At 47.6% G+C, this 24,282-nt stretch overlaps 1 protein-coding gene across 1 annotated transcript in view; it reads right to left on the reverse strand.

Annotated features, from left to right (window-relative positions):
• Positions 1–24,282, reverse strand: part of MCTP1 (multiple C2 and transmembrane domain containing 1) — a 1,759,297-nt gene that overhangs the window by 505,344 nt on the left and 1,229,671 nt on the right. Inside the window, exon 15 of the mRNA XM_086960921.1 lies at positions 5,846–5,965. Coding sequence (XP_086817047.1) covers positions 5,846–5,965 — 120 coding nt within the window. The remainder of the gene's footprint in view (positions 1–5,845; positions 5,966–24,282) is intronic.

Consider the following 24,282-nt stretch of genomic DNA (forward strand, 5'->3'; position numbering starts at 1 on the left):
ATAGGACAAAAAACATATTAGCTAGATCACACAGAGGCATTTCCTCATAGTGATACTCACCCAGCTTAGTGTGGGTGATGACCCCACCTCACCCGGCAACCGCTCGGGAGAATGAGGCCCCGCTCTATAGTGTAGACAAAGGACATAGTAAGTGAACGACATCTTCTATGCCCAGCCAAATTGCTCTACACAGTAACCCAACAAACGTGTGAAGGAAAACCCACATATCAGACCACTAGGTTATTTACTCAGAGGTTAGCAGTGAAAAAATAAAGATATGAAAAAAGAGGGGCTCCAAATACTGAAAGGTATGCTTCCCAGTGCACTTTATAGGCACTACTAATGATCTCTGGATTATCACCTTATCAAACACAGTGGAGGCATTGATAGATGACATCAGGATAAAATGTAAGTATAATCATAGTTGAAAACCAACAGTCTATAAACAATTTATAAACAATCTAGTCTTAATTTGCCCATCTGTAGAGGTGCCTATTAGGTAACCCACAATAGAGTGTGAGGGTGAAGGCAGTTTCTGCTGATAATACTAATGGTGAGTATGGACTAAATGAGTACAACAGAAGCAAACTGCTTCTTACCTGTCCGTCGGTACTCCTTGTAATTAATGAGCGGAAATGGAGGTGTGTCCCATTACGCCCGTCTTGGTTATATAAGGGAACCGGGTTTGGTTAATCAGTCACATGGGGACTGATTTCGCGCTAAATGTAGCGAGCTCTAATTATCCAAAATCCGGCATGGAGGGAGTGTTTAGAAAAGCGCCTCTGCGCCATGTCAGTAGACCGATGCTGTCACTGGCGAGTATACCTGCGCATGCGCTAAGCGGAGACCGCCGTTTACCAGCGTCTGCGCACCAGACGCGGGAAATTCCCTTCCAGTCTGAAAAACCTTTTTGCACACGGGAAAGCCGTCCATCCTTCCCAAGGGGCGAGCGCTGATTTAGAGGAAACAAAGAGGGTAATGTGAATAAAATCCATGGCATGGAAAATACGTCGATTAGTCTTGTTGGCATTTGCGCTGTGCACGCATGCCCAAATCGGAAGACACTTATTCTTCCAATATATGCAAGTCGAACGATAACACATTCTAATAGGGGAAAACCATGTCTATAATGCTGCAAAATTCTCCACACTTCATGGATGCCAAAGACACTCCCTCGCTAATGCCACTCTTTGATGTGCTAACACGTCCTCCGCAGCACAACTTCCTGTCATTACTGCCAATTTTCATGAGAACTAAGAAATGAGAAGAGAGTAGAGAGCTGTACACATAGCTGAAAGATGGGTAGAACGCAGAGGGCTGCACAGAGAGTTAAGGGTTGCGTAGAGAGCAGGGGGTTAGGCAGATAGTTCAGAGATGGATAGAACACTGATAGCTGAGCAGTGAATTTAGGGATCTGATGCGGTCAGTGCTGCGCATCGATGTGAGCTGTGCAGGTGGTTGATGGCTATGCAGAGTGGTAGGTTATGTTGCAGGTGGAGGGCTTTGCGGAGTTTTGACGAGTGTGGGGGTTGTGCTGCAGGTGGCATGCTTCTCTGAGCTGTGAAGAGGGTGGCGGGTTGTGTTGCAGGTGGAGGGCTTCGCTGAGCTGTGAAGAGTGCGGCGGTGCGCAGAGAGTGACTAGGCGAAACTGGGGTAGGTGAGTGGATCGGAGGTATGTGCAGAGAGTGGCGTCGATGCAGGGAAGGAGGCTGTTCTGGGAGCGTTTTACTGTGCAGAGAGTGGGGCAATGGTAGTGCTGGGCAGGGAGCGCACAGCCACTGGGGAACTGCTCAGTCATAGAATGATTGTAAAGCGCCAGGCTTGACCGGAGAGTGGACGCGTGTACTGCTGATGCCCTGTGCGTGAGTGGCTGTGCTGTGGGTGTGCGCAGGGGGCATCCCCCGAACAGCTGTTCTGTGAGAGTCCAGTAGAGATGTGCACACAGCATGGCTCTGTAGAAAGGGGGGGCACTGTGTGAGATGGTAGAGAGTGTAAAGAGAGCAAGAGCTCCCGGGAGCGGAGGGCTGTACAAGGTGTTTGCCCGGCCGAGAGGGAGCTGTGCAGAGAAAGGGAATCTGTGCAGTGAGTTTAGCGCTGCATGAATTAGGATGACAATGCAGAGACTGTTCATAGTGGGGCCAGTTCTAAATCTCAGGAGGCTGCAGACAGCACAGAGCTCTGCTGGTGTGAGCTGCGCTGATCCATGAATGGCTATGCAGACTGTGCAGCACTGCCTGTGCAGAGAGTGGGGGTACATCATGCGCGGGGTTGCACATCGAGGGTATGGTGAGTGCTGCCTTTGCAACTCCGGGGTCAGTTGTCAAAGAAACATAAAATGGTAGTTTTACCATTTTATGTTTCTGCTTCTTGCACTGCGAGAAAGTAGTAAGGCAATGACCCCACGCCCCAATGGAGGAGCCCCCACTGTGCCCCAGACAGTTTTACCTACTAAGTGTGGCTCACTGATTAGAGCGGCAGACCCTGATGCAGAGGTCTGGCCCGGGACCAGGGTTCAATTCCCGACGCAGCAGGGTCCTGAACCCAAAAATGTCCACGGACTCGATAATTCTCGCCTCGGTGCCTATTCTAATCATGGGGTCCCACGCTGCAACTCTGGGCAATAGCTGCTTAATCTCCACTACGCTCCTGCTGCGGGATGCCTGGCTTTCACCTTGGGGATGCCCAGTAGGGGTTATCTCACAGGGAAAAGCCAGGACGGGTTCCCAAGGCAAGCGCCTTGATGCCTTCGGGTGATACGTGCGCTATATAAGTCGTAATACATTACATTACATTACAATTCCCAGTTTCACAGGTCAGAATGTGGATAATGGACACCTTCAGTTTAACGGATGAATAAACCTGCTTTAGATTTTCCTCTGCAACCTATTTTCACAGTTTGAACTCCTCCACTTAATCCGTGGGCAGGTAGGGCACACTTTCCCTGTTTGTGCCAGTTACAACTTAACACAGGTACACCATGAAAGTGCACCCTATTATGCAGAATACACTGACCCCAAGACAGCCATGAACTCGCGCTGCCCTGGCGGAAGCACATTCAAGTGACATACAGAGCAGTCAAGACCACTCTGTGTTTCACAGTGCAGGTGGCACCCACCTGCACTATGAAGAGGGATTAGAGATCCCCATGCAGATGGGTCCAGTGAGTGACTGCACCCGCCTGCAAGATGATGTCCGGGGGTGGAGGGGTCCATATAACCTCCTTTCTCCCCTCCAGAGGGCCGCCTTTCCGTGCACCTCCTAATTAAACGTTTGCCTCTGCACCCACATCCATAATATGGCACGTTCACAGAGGCAAATTGATAACCTCATTTGCATGGGGCAATGCCCCCATGCAAATGAGGGAGTGTCCTCTCGAGACAGCACTGGTGCAACATGTGTGCCAGCGCTATCAGTATTGCAGAAGGGGCCACTCAAGCATCTGCGACCCCTTCTGTAATACTAATTTGCCCTCTGGAAGCACAAAGCACACGCACATGCCCGGTGTGCTCTCGGGCACTTTCTGAAATATGGTCCCTGGAATGATTTATAAACGGAAAACTCATGAGCCCTTGTGCAACGTGTGCATGAATCGAAATGCAAAATTGGGTTCAATCACCGCTTGGAGATCAGAGGACACAGAATGAGCCAATGGCTGGACAAAATTGTCATCCATTAGTGCACAGTTTATGACGCTATGATTGAAAATAATGCAAAAAATATGTTGCATGATTTGAAAGCAGGGTTTGTTTTTGTCATATTGTCAGTTAGGAACAGCTCCATAAAATATCACCAACTGATGAAAAATATAAATTGTGGACTTGTGCTAATATCATTAGAGGCCACATGTACAAACATGATTAGGCGAGGGAGAAGAGGAATGCAGAGATACTGAGAGAAAGGGAGATTCAATGTGATATGCTAATTGCGAGGACACACAGGACGAGAGAGAAGAGAAACAGATAGAGCCATAGATGGGATATTGTAGGGAAATGAGGGATAATTTAATATCGGTCTTGGGAATATTTCGAAAAATATATTGGGAAGAAACACAAGACTGAAGAGCAGAGCGGCATACAGATAAGAATGGAGGGAGGAGTGGAAGACATAAATGTGTGAATCATCTGTAGAGGGATAATACTAAAAGTCGCACCCAGAGGTTAATTATGGTCAAATAATATCTATAGAGGACATGTAGGGGGACGGACCATTGGGGAGGGAACATCCTTTAAAGTTGTTCAATCAAGGAACAGATGAAATACAGCGACAAACATGAGCATAACCAGGTTATAGCAGACCAAGAGAGTCGACTGTTGCAGTGAGGAGAAAACGTTGGAGCACAGAAGGTAACCGAATAAAGCAGAGCACCGCATTGTAAAAGAGAAATGAGGCCAGTTGAGCTTGGACATGGCATATCTTGACATTTGAAATAAAAAGGAGAAGAGCACCTCTGCACACCATCTTCCATCTCTTCACCCCGTCTATGGCTTCTGTTGCTCCTTAATACCCATATTCTCAACACATGGACAGATAGATTTCATCAATACAATATGTTTAAGTCAATAGATTGGTGAATGGTGAAATACAGAGGTGAAAGATTGCTAATGCAATGCAGCACCAACCTGAAGGAAGTAGATGTATCTGATTGTAACTTCTGTATGAAAAGCCCCACTTTTTCCCACTTTTATAAATGCAAACTTTAATTTGCTCATCAAAACCGGTTGCCCATTGCTCTGCTGCCCTCAGGGCCAGATGTACAAAACCGTTTTGAGATCCCAAATACTTTGATTCATTAAATATAAGTAATTGGGACTGCGGAGTGATATTGTTAAAACGTAATAATAACCTTTTGCGATTTGGAAAAGCCCTTCAGAATCTCCAAATGTGGTTTGCAAATCGCAGTTAAGCAGGGTTATGAAAGGGATGCTACATCCTTTTTGTGATTTGCAATGAGTTGCAGTCACAAATCATTTAAATGTTACCAACACCTGAAATGAGCCAATTACTAATTCACAAAGTGAAAGCTGTCCCCATTGTACAAATGGACTTTGTAAGAATTGTGTCCGGTGGCCTCTAGGGAAAAGGCAGTGATGTTGCTTCAAGAAACATAGGCTGTTTGAACAAATTCTCATTTGGAAATGTGAATACCGGGATTATGGACTAATGTCCCTTGCTATCATCCTTGTGATAGTAGCCAATTGCAAGGGGTCTCAAACAGGGCCTGTCTATTTAATATTTATATAAGTAGGGCATTTTGGGACCAGTCATCTCCCTATGAATATGCATTTTGGGACCCAATCGATTAACACATAAGTGGCATCACAAAATATCAGGCAGGTTGTCCGTAATTTGCACCAACTAAGTCTAACCTGCCTGTTAGTAGATCGGGCCCTAAGATCACTGACGCGCTCACTTACATACTTTTCCATTTTCATAATTGTTTCGGTGGCCTCTGCATCTGCTCATTGAGTAGGTCTGTACCCTTCCATGTTGCAGAACTGATCAATTTAACAAGCATATCTCTATTACCAACAGTGGTGAATGGAGGGTAAATGCGGGTCGCTCCTGAGACAAGGAATGTGTAAGTGGAAAACTGGAGTAACCTAAGTTAGTTTATTCAGCGAGATTGTAAGCCAACCTGCACTAGTAACAAGCTCTTTCCTTGAGCTGGTACTTACTGAAGGAGACAAGCAGCAAATTTAGGATCAGGGAGTCTAGTAAAAAAGTAAGTAATATGCACATTAGCCTAATAATCTTATCTGAACCGCCTGATCAACACTGTTCCTTGAAAGGGCGCCCTTCCTTTTAATGAATTCATAATCTTCTCATAAGTGCGGCGCGCTCCTACCACGAAAGCAGCGAGGCTCCTCGGAGGTGAATCCCAATCAAAGCAGCTGTTCACGTAGTAGGCCGCGTTGATGATCACCATCACACATCGCTTCATGCGGATGAAGTTCCTCAGCAGCAGCTGCGGGAAAAGATGAAAAGATGGAGACACCATCAGAACAATCAAGGCTTAAGATGGCCAGGAGGCCAAGCATTAAACGGGAAGGATGAGTAACAAGCCGTCTTTAAATTTGTGTGGTGGGGAGACCGCGATAATTACAGGAGCCAGCCCTTTGATTATCTATTGAACTGCATGCACCCTGCTCAGATGTGTAATACATTTGTTTCATGTCTCTTGCAATGCCCTTTCTCAAGGAACTCAGGGGTGTCTGTAATCTCCTGTAACTGCCTTGGATTGCTCATTTGTTCCTACTAAGCCCTGCTGTGGAATGCTTTGTTTCCTCTTTTTCACATAGGAGATTCAAAGAAAAGTAGTGCGTGCATTTAACTGCTGTCTCTCTGCATCAGTTCCAGTGTATTCAGCATGGATTTTAAGTAGATCTCTAATTTGAATACAGACTTGATCCCTATAAGAGCAATGCCATCAACAACAGACTCCATCTTCCCATGCCTCCTCCCAATCAGTCTCCCACCCCAAATACATTTCACAAGCTTAGAAATATTCCAAATATCAGACTTTCCTTCACAGAGACAGGAATGCACGAGACCATCCCAAATTGTTGGCCATCTTAAGAATTGTTAGCTCCTCGGCTGCACATTATGCTTAGCCCCATTAGCCACAGTGACAGACTTCATTCAGATAGGTCAATCACTAAGTATGAACGGTTTGTCGATCATAACACTCATAATAAACATTGAATACATATGTATGTACGTCCTTGCAGGGGCTTTAGATCACTACTCTTCATCTAGTGGCCTGTTCAACTTTCATTCACATTTCGTTTTCTCTCACCACAGCATACAGCATAGGGCCACAGGCAACCCACTTCACCCACTGGCTCTCTTGCACTGTGAGCGATAACATCTTTCCTAGCCATATGTGCACAGCTGCCAGAAAGAAAAGGAATACCCTTCAGTACCAGGGGTTGATAAGCCTGTGCTTTTTGTTTGTGTATTTGATATGTTAACAAATAAATAAATAACTACATTTAATAAAGGCATGCTTGCCAACGGTCAGGCAGCCCTATTGGCTTTGCCAATGCTTGTTTTCAGATGAACCAATAACAATAACTGCAGTATCCACGGATATTGTAGCAAAATTAATATTAAGGTAGCATCAGACGATCAAAAGAAGGCCAGAGGTACACTGATATATATATATATATATATACATATATATATATATTTTTTTTTAGGTCTGGGGGGGCACTCCAATCCCTCTCTGGGCCCCGTAGTCGCACCTCCACCGGGGAATGATCCGATATGCCCCTTGCCTTATGACACCCAGCATGGAAGAAGTTCATGCAGCCCACTTGTGTAAATAAATAATCAAGTCTAGACCCTGACCCATGTGCTGCAGATATATGTGTGTACTGCCGAAGGTGGGGGTTGTGTGCCCTCCAAAGATCTACTAAGCCCATTGCCTGCACAAAATCCCAGCGGTGACTCGCCCTCCCCCTGTTGGATGGACCCGGTGATCTGTCAATGTCTCTTACCATAACATCGTTCATATCCCCCCCTAGGAGTAGGACCCCAGTCGGCATCTCCAGGAGCAGTTTCCCAATATCTGGAAGCATGGTACTGTGCAACTTTGGGGGAAAATAGGGTGAGCAAATGTTAAGGGTCAGGCCCTCCCACTATCCGATTATAGCTGCATACCGTCCCAAATGCATGTAACCATTGCCGCCCGATCACCAGCGGGAGGGAATTTTTAATCAGTATTCCGGTCCCCCTGGAGCCGGTGGTAAAGCCGGCATGCGCCCTTAGCGTGTTACCAAATCTATTAAGGGCCTTATAGTGATTTCCTATAAGATGTGTTTCCTGAAGTAATACTATATCAGGGGCATGCCTATGGAGATATTGGAGAACCATGGTGTGTTTAATCTTATTCTGCAGGCCATTAACATTCCAGGATAGTATAGTGACTTTCAGTGCCTTTGACGTATGCATCATAAATGTAGATCAGTACGAATTGTGAGGACGGTTTCCCAACTCTGCCGCCCCTCCACCACCCGCCTGCCTGCCCACCAATCCTGCCCCTGGAGCCAAACAAACTTTGCAGTAGATCAACATTAATGCCATAAGCAAACATACAACCAACCCCCCCAACCCCCCAACATCCCCCCCCCACCCTGCTACCCAAACCAAACCAAACGGGCCCGACATACCCCAACAAACAGAGCGCCTGTCGCCCTCACAATGAAAAACTTAGGGGTAAGTGTGGTAGCCAGACGGACAGCCCGAGGGTGACACCCGGCCCCACACCAAAAGAACTAACCACCTCACCATACCTGATCACATAAGTGGAAATAGAACACAAAATGCAGCCCCCGCCAGTGGACACCATCCCCCCACCGCATCACCAACAGTACTTTACCACATGGCCGTCAGGGGTGCGATGCCCCCCTCCCTTCCAAGTTAGTATAAGGTCCCTGTATCTCCTCGATGTAGCAGCAGTCAGTCCCACAGGAGATTCAGTATATTGGGCGTGGAAATCATCCATACTCTGAGGTACTGGGTTTTTCGGAACCGATACTATTACAATAACCCAGCGGTGTCAGGGCAACACCCAAAGACCCCGGATTCCCCTGTCTTGGCAAACAGAGACACGGGATACTTCTCGATGACGTCAAAGACCAAAGTTTATTGGTTGCAACCAGGGACAGAGGTCTACGAAGTACACACGGGTAGTTCGACAGAGACTGCACCACATCAATGAACAAAACTCGGTCTTTTATGCGGAAAATTACGCCTCTGGCAACATCACAATTTACATTCGGTGCATATAAACTGACCAATGAACAAGTAGCAATTCAAAAAGTAGCGAATGATGACAGTCAAAGTTAATCCCACTTTCCGTTGTCCAGCCCACCAAAACGATCGCACACATGCTCAGTTTCCTGTTGGATCAGGCCGGACAAACCCATCATAAAACCTTCAACCCAGATCGATGAACATGTTGTAAAGGAAAGGCAGAAACAGATGGAAAGGAGATAGAGGAGTGGGAACGGTGGGCCATAAAATCGGACCACGTCCTGCTCTTTGATCTTTATCAGTGCAGCTGCTGAACAAGGAACTGGCTCAGCGGGATTCGCCCCAGGCGAGGAGTCAGTTCGGCCAGGTCAACCAGAAGTCAACTAAGGCGTACATGTCAAGGACTCGTTCGGCCACAATCATCAGACCTATGTTAGGGCAACCATACAAGATGGCTGCCACATACACGATGGAACCCGGAGGTTCAGATTATATCCTCAAATGCAGAGTGTTCTCCTATATCGATTCATACGAAAACACTCAGACACGTTACACTCGCCATTTGCGGTCTGTAGAGACCAAAATCGTCCATTTCCGACGATCTTTACAAATCGGGTTTCGGAACTATCGAACCCAAGTCGGGATCACGGAACCACAGACCCTCCTTTTGCCCTATCATAGGCAATAAACCCAGACCCATTTTAATCTGAATCCGGATCTATATTCATCAGATCATCGATATGCTGCTGTAGCATCATCTTATTACTATGCATCTCTCTCCGGACAGGTTTCCGTACGCACAAAGTAGCACAAAGGCCACAAATAGCCGGAGCACACTGTACACAGAGACAGAACATGAACAGAGTCGCTAAGATCATCCCAATGACCATCAAAATCTTCCAACCCCAAGTGGATATCAATCCCCATAACCATCCCATCAAGGACCAATCCCCTTTGTCCAAATGGACAGAATCGGAGATTTTGTGCAATTTGAAAATGGCTTGGAAGACTGACGGAGCGTTGTCTGGAATAAAAGCGCAGCAGCTCGATTGAATCAATCTACAAACTCCACCTCGATCTGCCAGAATAACGTCTAGGGCAACTCTATTCTGAAGTGTCATAAGTCTATCCGACTGGAGCTCATCAGTCAGGTTACCAAGGGCACCGGCAGTCTCAACTATGGTGGACTCAACCACTCCCGTAAGCTGACGAATGTTCCTACTGTTAACCATAGGTCCCCAGAACGGCAGAAAACCCTTGAAGAAATCACCCAATTCTTGTCCTGCAGTGTCTTCTTGACTAAAGACACCTCTAGCAATTCTCGTCTTGTGGTAATCTGCCGCAGCTGTAAAAGTGGGGGGTAACAGAAAGGAAACAAAACATGTGCCCGAGAAGTCGGAGGGCAACCATGTATACGCTTTGTCATAGCAAACAAAGTAGGTACCCTTAGCAGCTAAGAACGCTGGGGAAGACTGAGACGGAAACACGTAAGTCTCAGCGCAAACGCTCTTCCCTAACTGAGCCTTCGGATTCTTACCGTTGCCCTGCAGACAATAGTAGCCCTTATGGGGCACTATCCAGATCGGTAGAGGACTTTTCGCTCGCTGGTTAATACTCAGACTTACTCCATATCCAGTAACGTTCCAACCACTATAAGGTTGCCTCTCATCTTTCGGAATAGTCTCTACTGCATTAGTCCCTTTAATCATGTCGACTAGGCCTCTAGCTATAGGACTATTCTTCGGATTATCTCTCGGTGAACGTAAGGGGTCAACACTGTGGGCATATATGAACATGGTTCTATAAGCTCGGATCGAACCATTCAAACTAAAGGGCAAGACCAAATAAGGAATACTTTTATCGGTTGTATGAGGCATCAAACCACAAATCCAGCAGTTCGTTGTATTGATCACTAACTGATGCTGGTGCAAAAGCTGTATGAAGGAATTATTAGCGAACTCCTTACGTCTGACTACCTCATATTCAGGCAAAGGGTGGAAAGAATGAGAAGAAATAGTAGGTGAAGGTGTAGGTTGAACAGTGGAATTAGACGTCATTTTAAAAACAAATGCTACATAACCAATTATAAAAATTACGAAACTCAGTAGCAAAAGTATGCATGGTATCAAAAAGCATTTCTTCGACATTATTGTGCATATACGTTTTCTAAAAGTCAGTGTCTGCACAGGTCTCTCCAACTCAAAGAAATCCATCCTAAACTAAGGGTGCTGCCCGCGGTGGTTGGTTGATTCTGCTTGAGAGTGCCTCTGCTGCACCCAGGAAGACTGCCTCGGACCAACAGAACCCAAGACCTAGTGTCTCAGGCTTAGACTCCCAAGACTGGTAGCAACCGCGACCCTAGCAGCAAGAACCGGATGGCAGTTCAGAAAAACAAAAATACGTAGATCCTTGGTGGAGAGTTAACCTGCAAACATTAAAAAATCAACTTTATTAATTTTTTTATTTGTCCTTAATTCTCGATCTCAAATTGTATCTGTTTCTTCCAGGTAACTCTTGATCGACAAACAAAAGATGAGGCTCGGTAGTGTCCAACCGCTCTGCAGGAGGTATTGATGCTTGCAAAAGTCGATCATTTTCCTGTTCTGAGCTAGTCCCAATCAAACGAGCATCACTGAACGTTACAAACTTTGGAATTGTCTCGGTCTCAGAATCTGCGAGACCATCCTGAACCCACTTATCATAAGGCAAAGGTAAGGGTGCTTTCTTCGTGTGGGAGCTGTGAATCCAGTGGCGCTTCCCACGCACTCGCACCGCAGATCTTGTAGACAAAAGCACCTGGAAAGGTCCAGTCCAGCGGGGCTGCTCGTTCTTCGTACGCTGGAAGTTCCTAATAAAGACCCAAGAGCCAGGTTCAATGGCGTGCCCTGGATCCTCTGTAGCTTGTGGAAGAGTATTGTGTACCTGTTGATGTAAAACACTCATTTTAGTTGTCAATTCACGTAAATAATCAAGCAAAACAGGGTATTCGAGGTCACTAAACCTCGTCGGTCTTGGTATGCCCCAAATATTCACCGGGCGACCAAACACGACCTCATATGGACTCAAACCCATTCGTGAATGCATAGTCATTCGAGTGGACAAAAGTGCTAATGGCAAAGCATCTGGCCATTGTAAACCAGTGCTCTCTTGAATTTTGGCCAACTTAAGTTTAAGAGTGCCATTATAGCACTCGACTAAACCAGCTGATTGGGAATGATTTGCAGCGTGGAATTTCTGCTTAATCCCGAGACCATCACACACTCTCTTCATCACTTGACCCACAAACTCACTTCCGTTATCACTCCAGATGATTCTCGGCAAACCAAATCTCGGGAAAAACTATTTTATCAAAGCTTTCTCAGTGGACAGAGCAGTGTTGTCCTTAAGGGGGTAAGCTTCTACCCATCTAGAAAAAGAGCAAACAACCACTAACACATACTTTAAGTTGTTGCATCTTTCCATATGGATAAAATCTAGCTGCAAAGCCTCGAACGGATACGTAGGAGGAGCAAAATGACCAGCTGGTGTTGGAGTTCCCTTGCCAGGATTATGCATCAAACACACCATACAATTCTTGACCAAATTCTCTGCACATCTGGGTATTCCTACATTCTGCCAAACCGGAGCCAACAACTTGTAAATCCCTTTCACACTAATGTGTGCCAATCCACGTGCCATTGTAACAACTGGAAGCACATACGCGTTAGGCAACAACCATCTCTGATATTCGGACAAATCAGTCCAACAACCATTCAAATCCAACCTACCCTTACTCTCTCTCCATTCATCCAACTCTTTCTCTGTGGCCTCACTCTGAATAACCTTCACGCTCTCAATGGTGTCTTCGCACATGCTCTTCTCTGGAACCCATCTCGCTGGACCCACAACATACATTCGACTCGTCACATTCCTAGCAGTTTCTATCGCAACTTCATCCACAAACGCATTACCACGACCAACATCATCCGTAATCTTTTTTGGGCACTGCATTTCACAATCGCTATTTGCAAAGGTAGTGTAAGAGATTCAAGAAGTTCATTCACCAGCTGCCCATGCTGGATTTTCGCCCCATGCGATGTCAAAAATCCACATTCACGCCACAATCGTCCAAAGCTATGAGCCACACCAAAAGCATACTGACTATCAGTATACACATTCACTCTTTTCCCTTTCGCCAAAACACATGCTCTCGTAAGTGCAATCAATTCCGCCGCTTGCGCGGAATTGTGTGGGATACGTGCAGCTTCGACAACTGTATGTAAAGTCGTGCAGTGGTATCGCCATTTGGTAATTTAAAACACGAGCCGTCAACCCACAAAGCATCATTACAATCAGGAAGAGGAGTATCCCTTAAATCTATCCTCCCTTTCGTATCTTCTTCTGTTCTCAAGAAACAATCGTGTTGCTCTTCGCTATCATCGTCTGTCTCAAGTGAAATCGGCAACAACGTTGCCGGGTTTAGGGTATTGCACCTCTTAATGTGCACATGGCTCGCTAGCAACGTAAGCTCATACCCTGACAACCGAGCACTAGTCAAGTGCTGTGTCTTAGTCAGATTCAACAAGGTATCCACTGCATGTGGAACCATAACCACTAACGTATTGTCCATAACCAAACCAGCAGATTGTCGAATCGAGACAGCCGCTGCTGCTGTTGCTCTCAAGCAACTCGGCAACGCTCTAGCCACAGGATCTAAAGTTGACGAAAAGTACGCACATGGGCGTTGCTTCCCGCCAAATTGTTGAGTCAAAACCGATAATGCACATCCCTCTCTCTCATGGACATACAATGTGAAAGGCTTGCTGTAGTCGGGAGTACCCAACACAGGAGCCGAACACAACGCATTGCGTAACTCAGAAAAACTCTTTTGGCATTCCTCAGTCCAAGGAATCGGATTTGGAGTGTCCTTAACAGTAAGAGCTATCAAAGGTTTCGCTAAAAGAGAAAAATTTGGGATCCACTGTCTACAGTACGACGTAATACCCAAAAACGCACGTACTTCTCTCTGTGTCGTAGGGACACTCATTCTCGCAATAGTCTGAATTCTTTCTGGGGTCAGTTTCCTTCCCTCCTTCGATAAGAGGTGACCTAGGTAGGTAACTTCTTGGCGACAGAATTGCAATTTCGAGAGAGAAACTTTATGATGGCATTCAGACAAATGAGACAACAAGGACACAGTGGCATCCTTACATATGTCTTCGGTATCGGCAGCGACCAACAAATCGTCAACATACTGGATAAGGGCTGCACCTTCAGGTAAAGCCAACAAGTCAAGTTGTGTCTTTAGAGCTTGACTATAAATCGATGGACTCTCGCTATAACCTTGAGGAGCGCGCTTAAAGCGGAAACTTCGTCCTCCTAAAGAGAATCCAAAGATATCTCTACTCTCTATGGCAATCGGGATGCTGAAGAAAGCATTCTTCAAGTCGATCACCGAAAACCAAGTAGCAGAAGCTGGAATCAATGTCAGTAATGCAGTAATGTCGGGTACAACAGGGAATTGCGGAACAACAATCTTGTTCACTTCACGAAGGTCGATAACAAACCTATGTACAGGAGGCTGTGAAGGATCAGTTCTCTTCAAGACAGGCAAAACCGGACTATTACACACATTACCTCGAATCTCTTCAATAACGTCCTTGTCAATCAGATCATAAATGATCGCTAAAAGCGCTCGTTCACCATCACTTGAAATACGATATTGCGGAATGCGCGGTAACTGAGCATTCGCTTTCAACGTCACAACATATGGGGGAATGTCTAACAGGCCCACATCATTTGGACCCGTAGCCCACAACGAATCTGGTAAGGAAGACAATTCAGGTGGGAGACAATCTTTCAAGACGTATATCGGAGAGATCACGTTCTCACCCAAAGTAAGATGTACTCCTGACGGAGAACAGTAGAAAGTCGCATACAATCTCTACAACAAGTCAAGGCCTAGTAAGTTCTCATTACAACCTGTAGTCAAAAAAAGGGGTGCTTCAAACCTACGAGGACCAACAGAAAGAGGCAATGGAACGGAAATCTGATTCATAACGGGGGCGCCAGAAAAACCTATAGAAACATTAAAAAAGCCAGTCAAAGGTGCGCAAGGGAGTTTAGAATGCATAATAGAACTCTTCGTAGCACCAGTGTCTAGCAGAAAAGGCTCTGACACACCTGATGCGATCACTTCCATGTAAGGTCCACTCTGATCTACCAGAACTGAAACAACTCCCTCTCTTTGTCCATGGCTGTCCTAACAATCATTACCTTGCTCTCCATCGCCTTCAGCATAGAAATCATCTACGTAGTACTGTGTAGACCTACCAGACAAATTCTGCTGTTGATCAAAACTGTTAATTGAATTCTGCGGAGGCCAAGGGCGCCCATTCTGTCTGCGACCTCTACCTCTAGGCACTTGTTGAGCACCTCTACCTCTAACACCAGGAGCACTATTTGCACGTTACAACAGAACCGGACAACTGTTCTTATAATGGCCTTCTTCTCTACAGTATGCACACTGATAAGGCCCATACTAAATACGCTGTTGTTGAGGAGTCTCGTCTCTTTGCGAGTTCCTCGAATACTGTTGAGGCTGCTGATAATCGCGCTGATAATTAATACGGGTGGATAAGCTTGTTGTAGAAGAACTTTAGTCTTCAATTCCTTAGTCTTCTTATCCGCTCTCTCTAACTCATCCTTACGCCTATTCTCGTAGTACTGAGCCGTAGGTAGAATCTGCGCCGATGTAGAAACAGGCCAAGCACTCTCAGAATCCATCAACTTAGTACACAACTCAGGAAGAAGATTGTGCACAAATGTATCAACAAATAATCTCTGGCCACCCTCGGTAGCCATATCCTGACCACTATGATCAACAAAAGTTTCCTCGAAACGCGAGAAAAAGTCTGAAACAGACTCATCTTTCTTCTGCTTACAAGCTGACAATTTGTCCCAATTAACACGGACCTCAGGCATTAAAGTCTTCATGAAAGTGATACTCCTACCAGGAAGCTCAGCAATAACATCTTCAGGCTTAGCACCTCCAACTTGTCTATCATTTGCTGCAACAAGATTCACCCACGAGTCGCCCAATTCATTATCATGATCTGTATGTCGAATGACATTCCAGATGGACTGTGGAACAACATTCCCAAACAGCATATCTATATCCGCCAAATTCATGACGCACAAACTCACAGTTTGCGTAAGTTCTTTATAATATCCTGCCGGGTTCTTCCGCGGATCTGGTAAAGTCTGCTTAAGCGCTAGAACTTCTGCACGCTTCCATGGTACATGAACCCACACACGCTGAAAGTGTGCTTGAACAGGTGGAATAGCAGCAGCATCAGCAGGTCTCCATACTGGAGGAACCTCTCGCATCGGATACTGACGCGCAAGTCTCCTAACTGACGGATCTGGCTCAAACAGCCGTTCAGTAGGAAGATTGCTTCGGAGCGACAGTAACGTCGACACCGCTTTCTCGACATCATATATATTCACAATCGTTCCTTTAGCAAACTCGGAACGCAATCGGGACAATTCTACAGGAACTCTACCCAATTCGTCCATCCATTGTTCATGGAGGAACGCACAAATAAGCTCAAAAACATAACGCTGCTTTGGTGCTTCCCATTGTCGGAAAACATCCATAATACCTTCTAGATCATACTGGGACTTATACGTCACCCATCTACGTGCCATATGGTCCAGGACCACTCGCTCATCTGTATCGGGCAATTGGCTACGCAACTGTCTACGCTCACTCACAGGAGACATACCCATTTGTCCCAAAATAGGAGTTAGAAAATTAGAAAAGGCAGCGGTCATCCGCTGTCTAGGAGAAGGAACAGCCGGAAGGACAAGAGGAGACAAAACAGTAGTAGTAGGATCCATAGTCGGAACAGGCATAGAAACAGTAGTAGCAGAAAAAGGCAAAGTTGGCAACCCTTGAGAAGGCTGCGCATAAGGAACAACAGCCAACGAAGAAGCTGGCTGCGGAGGAGTAACAGGAGGCAAAGCAACAGGTGCTTGCGCGGCCACAACCGGTAGTGGTTGTGGTGGTGCCGTAGCATTCTGCACATAAGGTGGCGGTGAATTTAGCAAATGCGACATCAAAGGGTCTTTCACAAGATCCTTCTCGTCTTTCTGCTCTTTAGCCGGCAAGACTGGGTAGCATCTGTCTACCGCTAACTTCCTCACTCTAAGCATCTGCTCACTGTCTTTCTCTTCTTCATTATCTCTGTATGCAACGGCAGCTTGTACCATTGACATACCCTTCCTATTCTTCTTCGCTAACTTAATTTCTTTCTGTTTGGCTTCCTTGCGCCATATGCGGAAAGAGTCAAACATCGCCGGCCGGGCTTTCTTCTTGAACAACTTCACTTCAAGATTATCTAAGACTTCTGTCTCGAAACTACCATAACGGGGCCACTGTAGGACACCGTCATTCTTCGTATATCTAATCCAGACCTCATTATAGCTAATAGGACCCACATCATGTTTCACGTATAACTCGTATGTAGGAGTTTCGACGGAGGAACCGGACACGAATCCTCTAACCGGGAATCCCTCATAGTACCACAACTAAACAACTTCCTAAGACTGCTAAAACCAGGCAACTTGCTCACTAGTCTAGCTTCAAACAACAAGGGTAATCTGAAATCGATAAGCTCGTGAATACACGAATCCCTTGGTTTTGGGGCCTGCAGGTACCAAATCAAAGCTATCCACTAAAGGATACAAAACAAACTAAGAACTAGGAGACGCTCCCTTTATACTTAACTGAGTTGTCGATGGCGTCACCAGAAGACCCGTCAATCGTCTCGCTCTACAAAAGTCTAAGGCTCCAAAACAGGGCGACAGTCAGGGCAGCAGTCCTTCATAGCCGTCGGGACGCAGGAAACCTCGCAGCAAAGGCCTTCGGAACCACGTCGACACACAGGGGTCGCTGAAGTGGCTGGCCGTCCTCTGGAATTTTCACACGAAGCTCCTCACGAACCTCTGGCTTGGACCGATACCGCTGAAGTCGCCCCAAGTTGGGCGCCAATTGAGGTACTGGGTTTTTCGGAACCGATACTATTACAATAACCCAGCGGTGTCAGGGCAACACCAAAGACCCCGGATTCGCCTGTCTTGGCAAACAGAGACACAGGATACTTCTCGATGACGTCAAAGACCAAAGTTTATTGGTTGCAACCAGGGACAGAGGTCTACGAAGTACACACGGGTAGTTCGACAGAGACTGCACCACATCAATGAACAAAACTCGGTCTTTTATGCCGAAAATTACGCCTCTGGCAACATCACAATTTACATTTGGTGCATATAAACTGACCAATGAACAAGTAGCATTTCAAAAAGTAGCGAATGATGACAGTCAAAGTTAATCCCACTTTCCGTTGTCCAGCCCACCAAAACGATCGCACACATGCTTAGTTTCCTGTTCGATCAGGCCGGACAAACCCATCATAAAACCTTCAACCCAGATCGATGAACATGTCGTAAAGGAAAGGCAGAAACAGATGGAAAGGAGATAGAGGAGTGGGAACGGTGGGCCATAAAATCGGACCACGTCCTGCTCTTTGGTCTTTATCAGTGCAGCTGCTGAACAAGGAACTGGCTCAGCGGGATTCGCCCCAGGCGAGGAGTCAGTTCGGCCAGGTCAACCAGAAGTCAACTAAGGCGTACGTGTCAAGGACTCGTTCGGCCACAATCATCAGGCCTATGTTAGGGCAACCATACAAGATGGCTGCCACATACAAGATGGAACCCGGAGGTTCAGACTATATCCTCAAATGCAGAGTGTTCTCCTATATCGATTCATACGAAAACACTCAGACACGTTACACTCGCCATTTGCGGTCTGTAGAGACCAAAATCGTCCATTTCCGACGATCTTTACAAATCGGGTTTCGGAACTATCGAACCCAATTCGGGACCACGGAGTCACAACTCTCTCGCCAGACCTCTCTCTCATCAGTTTCAGCCCATGTCTGGCGAGGCGGACAGGCTGCGCGCCCCAGTCCCGTCTGGCGTTTGGGGAGTACCGTGCATCCGATGCTCACCTCTCGCTGAGTCCATTGATGACGCTGGGCCCTTGGGTTTCTCCAACCGCCTTCCTGCCGCGGACCAACCGAGAGCTGCACATTCTCCTCGAGCCACATCATGGCATCCCCTGGGGATGTAAAGAAGAAGGATTTACCATTTGCCAGGATCTTGAGATGCGCAGGGAAGAACATCATGGTTTTGAGGCCACGCGCCCGAAGCTCTTTCTTTACTCCATCGAACGAGCGGCGTTCCTGCTGGACCTTGAAAGTAAAGTCAGGAAAAAACCTAATCGTAGCATTGTCAATCCGGAGGTCTCCATGTTGGCGGGCCGCCTGCAAAACAGCGTCCCGATCCCTGAAATTGAGAATCCGAGTGATGATTGTCCTTGGAGGGGCCCCCGGGCGAGGCTGGGGGACCGGCGCCCGATGTGCGCGCTCAATGACGAAGAACCTGGAGAGTCGTTTGGGTTTAAGATGGTTCAGGATGAGGTCTTCCAGAAACAGATCCACACTTGGCCCCTCCATTTTCTCTGGTACACCTACCACCCGCACATTGTTCCTCCAGGCCCTCCCTTCCTGGTCCTCCAGCCTCGCCACCACTAGCTTCTGTTGGTGAGTCAGATGCTGGACCTGCTGCTGCAGCTGCTTGGTGGTGCACTGAAGCTCCACAATGTCCGTGGCGATCCGAGTGGCTTTCTCCGACGTTTTATTGAGGTCCGCCCGTTGTAGCGCCATCTCAATTGTCACCTTGTCGATTTTTTACTCCAACGTGGTGCCCAGAGTCTGTATCCCCTGCATAATATTGGTCAACGACGGCTCCGATGCCTCGACGCGTTCCCTGCGGCGGTATCACCCCCCGACCGTCAGGGCCGTATACTTGTCAATGGTGTTGGCTTGCGTGGTTATGGAATTTTGGGGTTTCGTGACAGTTCTCAGAGGAGGACCACGAGGCGCCAACGGAGCCACATCGCTTTCCAGAGTCTTCCATTGCTCCGCCAGAATTCTGGCTACGCGCTCCTGGCGCCATCTTTCCCCGCCGCAGCCACTTTTCGTTAGCACTATGCTTGGGTCCCCAGTTGGCTCACTTGTGCACGGTGCTCCACACCGTAAGCCCCACAGCCCGATCCTCCACTTCCTCTGCCGAATGGGGGTAGCTCCCCCTCGTTCCGCGCACACCCTGGGCCGCCGGCGGATGACCTCTATTGCCGCGCCCCGGTGTCCACTGACCACTGTCTTGGGACCTAACCAGCCCCTGTTACTCCCAGCACCAGGATGGGGCTCCCTCGGTAGCCCGGCGTCACTCTCCGTCTTGCGCCCCGTCGCCACTTTCAACACCAGGACAGACCCCAACACGTGCACCACGATCACTCGTCGCCGCTCTCTTCAGCCGCCGTTAGTGGCATAAATCATGCGGGTTCACCACTCCGCTGGCGTGTGAAGTGCGGAGAATATCCCCCCCTCTGCACCCCGGGGGGGCACAAGCAATGTCCAGGGGGGGGTTCCGACAGGGACCACTCGTCAGTTCACCTCCTCTGCTCCTGGTCGCCAGGCTGACAATCTTTTCCACAGCCAACGCTCATGCGACCCAGGCCCTGTTCCTCACCTCCAGGGGCCTAGTTGGCACTTCCTTGCGCCTCGTGTGACCAGCATCCAGTCCCTCGGGTTGCTAGTTTCCGTCGTCTGTGCCTCACCCAGCGGGATCCCTCGCGGTGCCTATTGACCCACCGTGGCTGTATCGGGAGGGGAGCCGGCAACATGGGGCTCTCTCTCTTTTTCACCTGAGCCTCAGTTTGTCCCGTTTTGCGGCGCCGACGACTGTACTACACTCGGCCTCACCAGCATGCAAGGCCGGGGCTTCTCCCTCCTCGCCGTCCGTAGCTAGGCCCACCGCCTCACTCAGCGAGATCCCTCACGGGGCCTGTCTACCCACCGTGGCTGCATCGGGAGGGGAGCTGGTCACAGGGGGCTCGCTCTCTCTGACCCCCGAGCCTCCGCTCGCCACGTTTTGCGGCACCGACGTGCCTGCTCTTCACCCGGCCTCACCAACACGCAAGGCGGGGCTTCTCTCTCCTGGCCGTCCGGAGCTAGGCCCACTAGGAGTTCTGGCCGCCGGACACCACCGCTGCGTCTCTCGGGGACTGTAGGGACCTAAGTAGTCTCTCCCGATTCCAGAACACTTCCGCCAGCAGCATTCGGGGAGGAAAGTGGCGGGGCAGCAGGATAATGGTAGGATTTTAGGGGTCTTTAGCCGACCCTCGGGCGAGCCTCGGTACTATGTGGCCATCTTGGTTGCCGCCAGGCCACGCCCCCGATATTTTTAGTTTTATTGAAAAATCCGCAAGAGACAACTTGTTCTGAATGTCTGCATTTAATGTTCGTCTTACAGGCGTGCTCTCAAGTTATGATATACCTGTAATACAAAAATATCGACACTTACTTATAATATCGTAATCCCTGGTGTGGTCTGGCAAGACTGCCCATTCAGTTTACAGTCGACTTTTAGGGTTCAAAAAATGACTGGAAGTATGCTGTCCTTCGATATGCATTATCAGTTATTTAGAGCCAGATCTCACAAAGCGACAAGACTATGGGCCTTATTACAACTTTGGTGCTCCTACAGCGGCGCTGCCACTGCACAGTCCACTGCAGGGCCGCCAAAGTCATGGTGGCCCGCTTGCCTGATTAGTTTAATCCTGGCCGGGCGGGCAGGGCTCTGGTGGTCTCATGACGGTGGGCTGTTAGGCTCACTGGAGATCCTAACATGCAGCCTGCCGATGGGATCGTGCCTGCAGCATGTTCCTGCATGGTGTGGAGTGCATGCCACATCGTTCCGGAGCAGGGGAGCAATTCCAGGGGGGCACAACATGTGCCCCCCTGCATGCACCTCAGGAGCACAGTACTCAGGTCTGAGCGCTCCGGATAAAATCTGGAGCCGGGGCCACTCTCTGTACATCAGGGGGGACCCTTAAACTTTCGTTACCTCACTGAAAAGGGCAGCGAGAGGGCAACTCAGAATATGCTTCACGGTCCAGCAGTGGCAGCACAAGCTTATTCCTCCCACTGAGAGCTATAGCATAAAAATCAATAATAGCTCAGTGGCCAATTGCCCCGGGGTCTGGTGCACCCCCCCACTGTAACACGGGTCAGTTGTGCACTGGTCTCATGATGGCTGGGTATAACACCAGCAATATTTGTTAGTGAGACACGTGTTCACTGTAATAATACCAACTCTAACTGTCGTACAGTTGCTGATGATTTATGATTCAGATCTCCTTGGTGGAACAGGTTACAGCTAAGCAAGGCTGCTGATGTCGAGCCCAATGGGCTGGGGGTGGGCCTTCCAACTCACCGCGTGATGTGATACCACCGGGCCGCCGCGGGCCGTCATACGTCCGGCGACCAGCTCAGTTTAGAGCTACAACAACTCTGTTGATAGAGACTGGCCTGCCTCAGTGGCTCCGACTGAGACTACCACTCTGTGCCGGGTATCGCGGACGGGAATCCCGAGCAGACTGGATTCCATTGTTAACAGCGGGCATGGGCAGCAATAAGTACAGCTTGCTTTTCAGCCTGACTTGCCCTGCAACAGCCCAGAACTGAGAGGACTACAAGAGAGTGGGAGCCTTCGGTAGATATTGGCAGACTTGATCTGATCACCTCAGATCTCCAAGGTACGCCCGGCGGTGCGAGCGGCAGAGTAGGACTGGAGCTGCGCATTTGACTTGCCAAAGGAAGGGCAACAGAGTGCAAACTTACTTAATGAAATACCGCAGCAACATGGACCTGTAACACCCACCCCCTCCTCACTGCACTAGTCTATTAAATGGTGTCTCTAAATTCACTGTCTTCTAACTATTCTAGCCACCGGGCGCACTTGACTGACATCATTCAGTTCAAGTTATGTGCGCTTGTCGCCGGGAGTGTGTCTCTGTTATTTCAACATAGATACATGGTAGCAGTACTCGCAGACATGCAAGCACTCTGCGGCTTGTGAACCAGCCCCATTATCCTGCCATAAGCAGCACACACCGTGCTCAGTCACAGCAGTTCATTCGACACACGTTATAGCAAGCACTCAGCTTGACATCTGAGGAAGCACTATAATGTGTGAATTTCCATTTCAGTGTGGTGATGTGGACCATCAAAAACGTTACACTAAGGCCTGATGCATGTTACTTGGCAGGGCTGCCTGTGGTGGTCTGATCGCTCCAATCGTAATACTGTGATGGCTATTAGAGACCATCCCCAATCTCATCTAGCGCATTCACATAGTCTATGTCTGCTTCATACATCCACAGCAGCACTGAGCCTAGAATGCTGGCTGGCAAACAGCAGTAGTCAATGTCAACATTCTAGGCATTCTGATTGACTGAACCAATCTCAGCATTCCATCTGGGTGCTAATCGGAGCTGATAACTTCAGCATAGGGAATCATGGTTACACAGTTCAGCGTAGGTTCTGTGTTAGATGTCCTAGAAAGGTTTTTAGTTAGGGCACCAAGAAGGGTTTTCACTGCCCTTCTCAAGACTCTCATGAAACATGTCTTTGGAGCCATGAGCTGAGTGCAACCCAAAAGAAACATTTCCCATGATCACATAAGTAACATGTGTTCCTGGAGCCATTTGCCATCTATTATTAGGGCACGTTCGTCGCTAAAAGGTGCAATATTCACTTTTGCCCTAACGTATGCCCAGTGTTATGTTACAATGTAAAAAAATATTATTACTTCAAATGCGACTTTGTCTACAAGGATAGTCATCTTCAAAAATACCTTATGCAGAAATAGGCCAGTTGTGTGTTACCTGCAATTTATCAATTCAATATAATTTACTTTCTATGACAAAAATATTGCTAGCGAAAATGGCAAAAAGCCACAGTAATCTGTATAGTCAAAATACTAATTGTGATAATTAGCACAACACACACTCTAGCCAAAGTGTATCAGTTATCTATAATTTTCACAGGATAATTCAAAACTGAAGCTGAGAGTAGGGGTTTGAATGTTTCTAATATGGACATCACTAAGTGAGAAACAAACTAAGATCTCTTAAGTCCCAGTAGAAATAATACATAGTAACCCCTTTGCAGAGAAAAAACAAACAAACAAACAGGTGCCTCTCATGCATCAGCAAGATGAATTATGCTCATATAGATAGGGAGTGGTAAGAGGTGGACAACCCTGAATGCTATTCTTTGCTCCAGGTACATACATCATGTCAAATTGAAACTCTTGCAGAGCAACAACCCAAAGTTTGATTTTCCCAGACACAGCACCTAATCCCTTTTTCTAAAAAAATTCTCTGAGGGGCTTATGGTCTATCTTTATCAGAAATTCACTGCCCTGAACAAACATCCTTACCTTCTGCACAGTCCAGAACACTACCAAAGCCTCCTACTTGATGACAGAGTAATTTAGCCCTGCCCCTTCAGTCTTTTTGAAATGAAAAGAATCGTCATTTCCACACCATTATGCATCTGTAATAACACCACT

Source organism: Lissotriton vulgaris, chromosome 3_1, assembly GCF_964263255.1.
Source record: "Lissotriton vulgaris chromosome 3_1, aLisVul1.2, whole genome shotgun sequence".
Classification (NCBI taxonomy): Eukaryota; Metazoa; Chordata; class Amphibia; order Caudata; family Salamandridae; genus Lissotriton; species Lissotriton vulgaris.